Genomic DNA, 9348 nt, shown 5'->3' on the forward strand with positions numbered 1-9348 from the left:
GGGAAGTGGAGCGGCCACCCCAGGTCCTGGCAGCCTCCTATCCATTCACCAGAGGGCTGTCTTCTTGCCCCGGCCTCCGTAGGGAGTGAGGCTGCAGACACGGGCAGGGCCTGGACCCAGAGCCTGCCCCTTATGCCCTCAGGGCCTCGAAGAGCAGATGAACTTTATGGGGGTTTGATTTTTGTTTTCATTTATTGGGGTATAGTTGTTTGACCATGTTGCGTTAGTTTCTGCTATACAGTGGAAGTGAATCAGCTGTATTTTTGCGTGTATTCTCTGGGAAATGGACTTTGAACACGAAGTTACAGTAACACACGTGAGAAAGGCTTTGAAGTGTAAAAGTGCAAGTGCTAGGAGAGCCTGTGAGCACTTGGTGAGGAGCCCTCGGGGGGCTGTGGGGACTAGAGGAGGCCCCCGACCCAGCCCTCGGTGCAGAGGGAGGAGGTCAGGGAAGGGTTCAGGGGAGCAGGGATGTCTTCTTAATCTTTAAATGGAAGTTGTTCTTTCACTTACATCCCTGAGTTTCCCAAACCTATTTCTTAAGTCTTTAAGTTCCAAGACCAGTTTTATTTGGAGTGAATTCCTATTCTGGTCTTTGATTTGGGATTTTGGTTTGGAAGTTTCACTTGGAGTGGGAGGTTTTAAATTTTCTTCTCTCCTGTCCCTGGAGCTGTCCCTGTCTCTCTCTTTTTTTTTCATTTATTTATTTTTGGCTGCCCTGGGTCTTCATTGTTGCACATGGACTTTCAACTGGGGCTGCTCTCCCTTGAGGTACACACGGCTTCTCATTGCAGTGGCACCTCTTGTTGCAGAGCACAGGCTCTAGGTGCGTGGGTTTCAGTAGTCGGTGGTGCACAGGCTTAGTTGCCCCACAGCATGGGGGATCTTCCCAGCCTAGAACCCCGTCCCCTCCATTGGCAGGTGGATTCTTAACCACCAGACCACCAGGGAAGTCCTCTCTCTCTGTCTTGAGGCTTTGCCATTGCCTTCCCCTGGGGACCACGCCTGACATGGCCTCATTTTCTGCAGTCATCTTGAGGTGATGCAGATCTAGGGACCAAGGGAGTGGACAGCTCTTTGGCCCTTGAAACTAAAATCTCATTGCTAACCCTGCTTTCTGGAACAGAAGCCAGCAGCTCAGGATTCATGCCCTACCATCTGCTTTGCTTTCTGTTCCATTGCTGTGGGCCTTGAAGAGTGTGTCTTATTTTTTGAGCCCAACCTTTGTTGTTTTTAGTTGCTAAGTCATGTCCAACTCTTTTGCGACCCCATGGACTGTAACCCGCCAGTCTCCTCTGTCCATGGAATTTTCCTGGCAAGAATACTGGAGTGGGTTGCCATTTCCTTCTCCAGGCCAGCCTTTGTTATGTGTCATTTATTGTGACAGTATGTTTCTAGCAGAGGGGTTGTAGCAGGTGAGATCTCCCAGCCCCGTGTTGACCAGAAGCCAAGAGTGTGCTCTTACGGACCCAGCCCTAGGCAGGTCCCCTCTCCCACCCCATTTACCTGTGTTTCTCTCCTGCCATCCTTTTTCTTGTCTTCAGGCAGGAGATATATGCATCCGTGCCTAGTGAGATTTGCTCCCTGAGCCCCGGAGAGCAGACGGAGGATGAGCTGGAGGAAGAATGTGAATCTGAAGAGCTGCTGAAGACCCCATCCAAGGAGAGCTTGGATCCAGGTTGGGAAAGGGGCCCTATTTTGAACTCTCAGCAGAGGGATCATTGCTGGGTTTTGGCCACTACTTTCACAGCCTGACACATACTGAAACTCAATAATCACATCAGTCAGGACTCTTTCAGGGTCATAGCAACTAGACTCTCACTGGCTTAATTTAGAAAGAGGATTTATTGGTTCCTGTAATGGAAACTTTGAGAGTATGGGTTCAGGCATAGCTGGATCCTGGTAGTTAGGTGACATTAAAGACACAGATGTTTCTCCATCTCTTGGCTCTGCTTTTCTCTGTGTTGACTTTGCGCTCAGGCAGACTCTCCCTGTTAAAGGGGCCGAGTATCCCTGGCAGCTCAAGGTTATAACACTAGAGAAGAAAGCACCTCTTCCCCAACAGTTTAGAGTCCTCTGCTCATGACTTATGTCCCTGCTATAAGTCACCCGCCAGTTTCTGATCCAGCCACTGTGGCTGGCCAGCCCTGAGTCGTGTGGTCATCGCTGAGGGCAGAGGCTTTAGTCAACTCCACTTGAACCATGTGATCAAAGGCCAGGGGTGAGTGTAAGGGGCTGTCCCAGGGGGAAAACAGGGTGATGTTAGCCAGAAGACAAACCAGATTCTCTTGTTCAGGCAGAAGGGAGAGAAGTGGCTCAGCGAGTTTGACAGGCCAGGCCCTCCATGAATTCCTGCTTCCTTGCATATTGCCTTGGCTTCAGCCCTCATGTTGCAAGATGGCTGCTGAAGTTCCAGCCATCAGAGACATGATCAAAGAGGACATTCCCTCCTGGAATCGCCTTTATGGAGCTTCTTCTTTCCCAGAAGCCCCTGCAGGCTTCTTGCTGGTCATGTTGGCCATAATAGCTCCAGCTGTGAGAGCGGTTGGGAATGGTGGCTAACCTATGTGCTGTTAGTGAAGCTGGTGGGCTCTGCCAATAGGGAAGAAATAGGCAGGGGCCCCCTGGATGGCTGATTGGTAGGCAGCAGCCATGTGAGAATTCAACCTGGGGAAAAAACTAAAGAATAAGCTCATTTTCTTTGTCACCACCCTCACATCCAGTCCAACGTCTCTTCCAAGGTGGTGTGGATCCTTTCAGGCCTTTTTCTGAACATTAGTATACATAATATACACAGGGAGCATCTATGTCTACAAATTATATTAGACTGCAGATATTCTTCTATATCTTTTTTTCTCTCAAAACGATCTCACTGACTACAAAGCAGAGGCCTCCCTCTTTTAACCAGTAGCATCACCACTGATCGTGCTCCAGGGGGACACTGAGATGTTTTCTTTTTTCTTTTTAGCTTTATTTATGTACTTTTATTTTTTAATTGGAGTATAATTACTTTACAACATTATGTTAATTTCTATTGTTCAACACCGTGAATCAGCTATATGTATACATATCCCCCTCTTGAGCCTTCTCCCCCATTTGGGTGTTTTCTGACTTTACACTGTTGTGAACGAGGCTGTGCTGACTACCCACCCCCACCCAATGCCACCTCCTTGGCCATGTGTGAGGGTGTTTCTCTAGGACAGAGTTCAAGGACACGTGCTGCTGGATCCCAGGATTAATACACTTCTTATTTTAAAAGATAACCCCAAGGGCCCTCCAAATCCAGTGGCTGCCCCAGCCAGCAGTCAGTATTAAGCCCGCTATTTCCTCATACTTTTGCCAATACTTGATAGTTTGAAGCCTTTTAATTTTGGTCAATCTTAAGCTAGTGGTAAAGAACCTGCCTGCCAATGCAGGAGACGTAAGAGATGCGGGTTCAATCCCTGGGTCAGGAAGATCCCCTGGAGGAGGAAATGGCAACCCACTCCCGTATTCATGCCTGGAGAATCCCACGGACAGAGGAGCTATGGTCCATAGGGTCGCAAAAAGTTGAACACCACTGAAGCGATTTAGTGTGCGTGGGGAAAACATATCCCATTGTTTAAATTTGCATTTCCCGTAAGACTTCCCCGGTGATCCAGTGCTGAAGACTTCGCCTCCCAAAGCAGGGAATGTGGATTCCATCCCTGGCTGGGGACTTAAGATCCCACGTGCCTCACATCCAAAAAGAAACTGAACGTAGACAGCAGAAGCAATATTGTTAACAAAGTCAGTAAAGACTTTAAAAATGGTCCTCATCAAAAGAGAAATCTTTAAAACAAATGTGCATTTCCCCGACAGCTAGTGAGGCCAGCCATCTTTGGATGTGTCATTTCCTGTGTGGTCTCTGGAGAGCTGCCTCTTTATGTTCATGGTGGTCTCTTGACTTGTTTATTCTCTTTTCATGGATGTTCTGTGTCTCTTCAGATCCTCAGTGCCTGCTGACCAACGGCAAGCTGCCGCTCTGGGCGAAGCGGCTGGTGAGTCTGCCGGGGGAGAGGGACACTTAGAGGCTAACAAAGTACAGGTGCCTTTTCCCCTTCATATCTTTACTTTCCATGGAGAATCCTTAGCATGGTTTCAGTCTCTGTTTAGACAGCTCTTCATTCATGCCACAGGTATTTACTGCATGCCTATCCTGGTGGCTCAGTGGTAAAGAATCCACCTGCCAAAGCAGGAGACACAGGTTTGATCCCTGGATCGGGAAATCCCCTGGAGAGGGAAATGGCAGCCTACTCCAGTATTCTTGCCTGGGAAATCCCATGGACAGAAGAGCCTGGTGGGTTACAGTCCATGGGGTCACAAAGAGTTAGATACAACTTAGCGACTAAAACAACAATAACAATTATTCACAGCACACTTGGCTCTGTTCAGGTTCTGTTGAGTCTTTTATATGTATTGTTTAATCATCATTGATGTCTGGGCTTTTCATATCCCCTGTTATTTCACAGATAGGAAACTGAGGCACAAAGCGGTTAAGTAACTTGCCCAGGGTCACACAGCTAAGAATTAGAGAAGGTGGGATTGACCCTAGAAGGCTGGCTCCAGAACCCAGGTTCTCAAGCACCCACCCTTCCACTGTCTGCCAAGCAAGTCTTAGTAGGAGGCAGTGGTAAGCAGGATCAGGGAAGCGGCAGAGAAGAGAAGTGTACATATCTTGGGTGTGTTTGAGTGGCAGAGTTGCAGAAATGTGAAGTGTGAGGACAGAATAAGAGGAACAAAGGAGGACCTGAAGGTTTGGGGCCTGAGTAGCTGGGAAGAATCACTGAGATGGAAGACTTGAGGTTGAGTTGGTTTAGGGGGAAGGGTCAGGTGTCTTCAACATGTTTGCTTTGAAAGATTGCTAAACATCTATGTGGAGATGTGGAGCAGTTGCATGAGGACTTCTGACGTTTAGAGGTAGGTTTGGGACTTCCTGAGCAGTCCAGTGGTTAGGTTAAGACTCCTCTGTCACCACTGCAGGGGGTACAGGTTCAATCCCTGGTCAGGGAACTAAAATCCCACAAGCCACGTGACATGGCAAAAAAAATAACGAGGTTCTGCTGGAGACAGATGCCTGCAAGTTGTTTCTGAGTGAGATTTAAAGCCCCAAGGCTGGAAGAGGGTCTGTGCAGTGTTCCTCACCCTCACTGGTATTGGCAAGCTCTTGGCCAGCTGCCTGAGCATCCCCTTGTCCCCTCAGCTAGGAGATGATGACGCAGCAGACAGCACGGCCTTCCATGCCAAGCGCAGCTACCAGCCTCATGGCCGCTGGGCAGAGCGGGCTGACCAGGAGCCTCTTAAGACCATCCTGGATGCCAGGGACCTGGACTGCTACTTCACCCCCATGAAGCCCGAGAGCCTGGAGGATTCCGTCCTGGATGCGATGGAGTCGCAGAGACTGGCAGGCCTGCTGAACGAGGTATGGACTGCTGGCCCAGCCCCACCCATAGCACGCGCACCACGACCGCCGGTTGAGGAGCTGGGGCTCAGCGTGCATGCATTCTGAAAATAAGGTTCACCATCCCACTCTAGGAGAAGGGCATGGCAATCCTCTCCGGTATTCTTGCCTGGAGAATCCCTTGGACAGAAGAGCCTGGTGGGCTACAGTCCATAGGATTACGAAGAGTTAGACACGACTGAAGCAACTTAGCAGGGAGATGCCAGTCTAGGGATGTGAGGGGTTAATGAGATAGCAGTGAGCAGGTGGATGAGCCCTGGGCCAGGTGCACAGGGAAACGTCCCAGAGCAGACCAAGAGTCAGGGAGGCGCTCACTTGAGGGTGAGAGCTTGGGCCCCAGGGCAGGCCTGTACCTGAGTGGAGGGCATTTGAGCAGGTGGTGCCCTGGACCTACCCACTCCTGGCTATGTAACTTGCAGCAAGGCTTGATTCTCAATTCTCTGGTCTTTGGTTTTCAAAATTACGGTCATTTCAAAAAAGACAAAAAAAAGATGGCCAAGAAAAAAGATATCAAAAAGTCATTTTTAAAAATGGTCATAGGGACTTTCCTGGCAGTCCAGTGGTTAAGACTCCACACTTCAAGGGACTTCCCTGGTGGTCCAGTGGCTAAGATTTCTTTCAAGCTCACAATGCAAGGGATCAGGGTTCAATCCCCGGTCAGGGAACTAAATTCCACATGTTGAACTAAGGATCTCTCACGCTGCAGCAAAGACCCAGCACAGCCAAATAAATAAAAACAAATCAATATCTTAAAATAAGACTCCACACTGCCAAAGCAGGGGGCACAGGTTTGATCCCTGATCAGGGAACTAAGATCTCACATGCTGTGGGACAAGACCAAAAAATAATTAAAAAAAAAAAAAGTTAAAAATGGTCATTAAAAAAAGAAGCCCTCAGAGGGCTTTTATAGTTATCCAGGGCCATAAACAGAGTCTGGGCCCAAAAAGGTGCTAACATATCTTTAGATCTTATTCTTTTATTTTCCAAACAAAATTCTTTTTTGATATAAGTTTTCTTATGTAAGTTTTCTGATCCTGAAGCTAAAGCTTCAGTACTTTGGCCACCTGATACAAAGAGCCAACTCCTTGGAAAAGACCCTGATGCTGGGAAAGATTGAGGGCAGGAGGAGAAGGGGCGACAGAGGAAGAGATGGTTAGATAGCACCACTGACTCAACGGACGTGAGTTTGGGCAAGCTCCAGGAGACAGTGAAGGACACAAGAGCCTGGTGGGCTGCGGTCCATGGGGTCACAAAGAATCAGACCCGACTTAGCAACTTAACAACAACAACATAAGTTTCCTTATGTGGCATAATGTAAGTACAGTTAGGTACACAGATCATAAAACCACAGTTTGCTGAATACCTGTGTACACACTTAGGTATCCACCCCCTAAGTCAAAGTATGTAGAGCATTTTCTGCCTCTTGATCTTGGAGGACGACCCCTCTGCCCGTGCAGTCAGTACTCAGTACCCCTCAGTGAAGTAACCAGCATGCTGACCTCGGTCACCATGGATTGGTTTGCCTGATCTTGAGCTTCATGTGAATAGACTCTTACGGGGGGAGCCATACCTATTCCTTATCTGCTAAGGGGCAGATGAAATGGAGGAGCAGCAGGAAGTGAGCTCATGACGGCCCCGCCTGGGCCTTGGCTCACAGGGAGCATCCAACAGCGAGGCCTGCCATCTTTCCCGTCGCCACCGGTGTGGGTGGAGAACCTTGTGGCTCACCCGGGCCCTGGGGCTCACGGCTGCCTCTGAGGGCTGCTCTGTCCTCACCCACAGTCCGAGAGTCCCCAGGAGGATGGCTGCGGGCACCCTTCCTTGTCACCCCCACAGCAGGGATCTCCTGAGGCCAGCGAGCTCATCACCTGCCCCCTGGAGACAGAGGTGACAGTCACAGGGATGGACAGGTGAGTTCCTTAGTTGGAGAGAGGAAGCCTCCACTGGTAGGCGCACCCTGGAAGAACTGCGCTCCGCTTTCTCAGTGGGCCTGAGGGAGGGAGGCGGAGGGGTGAGGCTGCGACCTGCTTCCCTGGTTCCAAGAAGGGGTGCGTGGAGGGCGCCTTTGGTGCCGGCAGGAGAGGCCAGGCTGTGCCCCCAGCAGGAGCAGGTGCAGATGCCCAGGGCTTCTGGGTAGGGGCCTGGTGTTTCCTAACCAGTGTGTCATTTTTCCCTCTCCCCACCCATCCCTCACCCCCGGCATGTAGTGAGTACTGTGCGGAGGAGGTAGTGGAGGCGCGCGGAGACCAGCAAGGGGACCCCTTCCTCCCAGTCCCCTCAATCGGCTCGAAGGACCGGAGTCCACCTGAGGGTGAGTGGGCACCGGCAGCACACCTTGCAGTCATCTCTTCGTCTGGCCAGACCCCTTTCTGGGCACTGATGGTGACTGTGACCCAGTCTTCCTGAAGCTCAGAGTCTGTCATAGAGACAGACATCATCCCTGCTGTCTTCACCCTAGACTTCTGGAGCCCAGCTGCCCACCAGTGGGAGCCCAGCTCTGCATCTCTCTTGAAGTGTAGCCTTGCTGGCCCGTAAAATAGGGCATGGGTCCTACGGTCCCCCTTCTTCAGATGAGGGAACTGAAGCCTGGAAACCCGTAGCTGCCTTACCTGACTCACCCATCAGGGCCCAGCTTTGGGCCCCTGACCCCACCCACTCTCTTCCAGACTCGGGGGAGTCAGAGGCTGACTTGGAGTGCAGCTTCACCACCATCCATTCCTCCCCTCCACAGCCAGACACAGAACCTCAGTTTGACACAATGCCCCCCATACCAGGTAAGCAGCGGCCACATGCAGAAAAGGGCAGTGCGTGGGCCTGGCCGGGTGATGGCTGTAATATATAACCACTGGCCATACATCAGTCCTGCACCCCCAATTCCCCCCCCAGAAGACAGAGCCATTAGCCCCGCCTTCTCCGCCTGGTGGCCACAGGGTGTGTGATGGGCGAGTCCAGCTTCCTCCATTGTTAAGCGGCTGGCGGCTCTCTCAGGGCGTCTTCCATGACTCATGGTGTTGACGGTTCTCTCCTGCCCACGCCCTCTGCCCAGGATGCCCAGGGACTGCAGGAGAGTTGCCCCGGCCCGAGGTACCAGACATATCCAACAGCTCCCTGCCCCAGACCCCTGAGCAAGAGAAGTTCCTCCGCCACCACTTCGAGACGCTTACTGATGCCCAGCCTGAGGGTAAGCCCTGCCCCTCTCTGACACCTGCCTGGGCACACCAAGGACTGGGCTCGGTGGATGGACCCGGGGTGCGGCTTTGCGTGGCAGGGCTGGCAAGAGTGGTGGGAGGGCGTGCATTTTACTTTGTAGTTAGGGGCTGAGCCGCACGGTACCCTCTGCCAGCTCGATTTGCTCCCAAGGTGTGTGTTGTCTGCTTTTTCTTTTTGACTGCATCGGGTCTCAGTTGCATCATGTGGGATCTTTTCCTGGACCAGCAGGGAAGCCCCGTGTTATCTGTTGTTGAGGGTCTCTGAGGATCTGTCTGCTGGTCTGTGGGGTCTGCCTGGGCCCAGGGCTGGCTGGCTGGAGGGTTTCTGAGGGCTCCCTTGGCATCTTGCCCTAGAGCTCTTCCTCGGATCCCTGAGAGACCTGAAGGCCCCTGAGACCGAGGATGACTTCTTCAACCCCCGACTGAGCATCTCAGCCCAGTTCCTCTCCCGCCTTCAGAAGACATCCAGGTAGGAGCGGGTGAATCAGTGAACACCCACCCACTCTCCGTTTCCCTGCAGGGTGGGGCTGTGTGCCCCTGCCACCCTCACGGCAGCCACTGCCACCCGTTTACCTAACAGGTTTCCCCACGCCTTCCCTTCCCGACTGCCCCAGCACCTTGTGAAGTCCTCGGAGGTCAGACTCACGGACCTCCGGGGCG

General features: G+C 51.7%; 1 protein-coding gene across 1 annotated transcript in view; it reads left to right on the top strand.

The window, feature by feature from the left end:
• The window catches only part of WDR62 (WD repeat domain 62), a 49203-nt gene that overhangs the window by 37185 nt on the left and 2670 nt on the right, over positions 1-9348 (top strand). Inside the window, exons 19-28 of the mRNA XM_010849303.1 lie at positions 1030-1039; positions 1480-1678; positions 3967-4019; positions 5222-5440; positions 7262-7389; positions 7687-7790; positions 8146-8253; positions 8526-8660; positions 9043-9157; positions 9269-9346. Of these exons, the coding sequence (XP_010847605.1) occupies positions 1030-1039; positions 1480-1678; positions 3967-4019; positions 5222-5440; positions 7262-7389; positions 7687-7790; positions 8146-8253; positions 8526-8660; positions 9043-9157; positions 9269-9346 (1149 nt within the window). The remainder of the gene's footprint in view (positions 1-1029; positions 1040-1479; positions 1679-3966; positions 4020-5221; positions 5441-7261; positions 7390-7686; positions 7791-8145; positions 8254-8525; positions 8661-9042; positions 9158-9268; positions 9347-9348) is intronic.

This window comes from Bison bison, unplaced genomic scaffold (assembly GCF_000754665.1).
Source record: "Bison bison bison isolate TAMUID 2011002044 unplaced genomic scaffold, Bison_UMD1.0 scf7180017864280, whole genome shotgun sequence".
In the NCBI taxonomy this organism is placed as follows: Eukaryota; Metazoa; Chordata; class Mammalia; order Artiodactyla; family Bovidae; genus Bison; species Bison bison.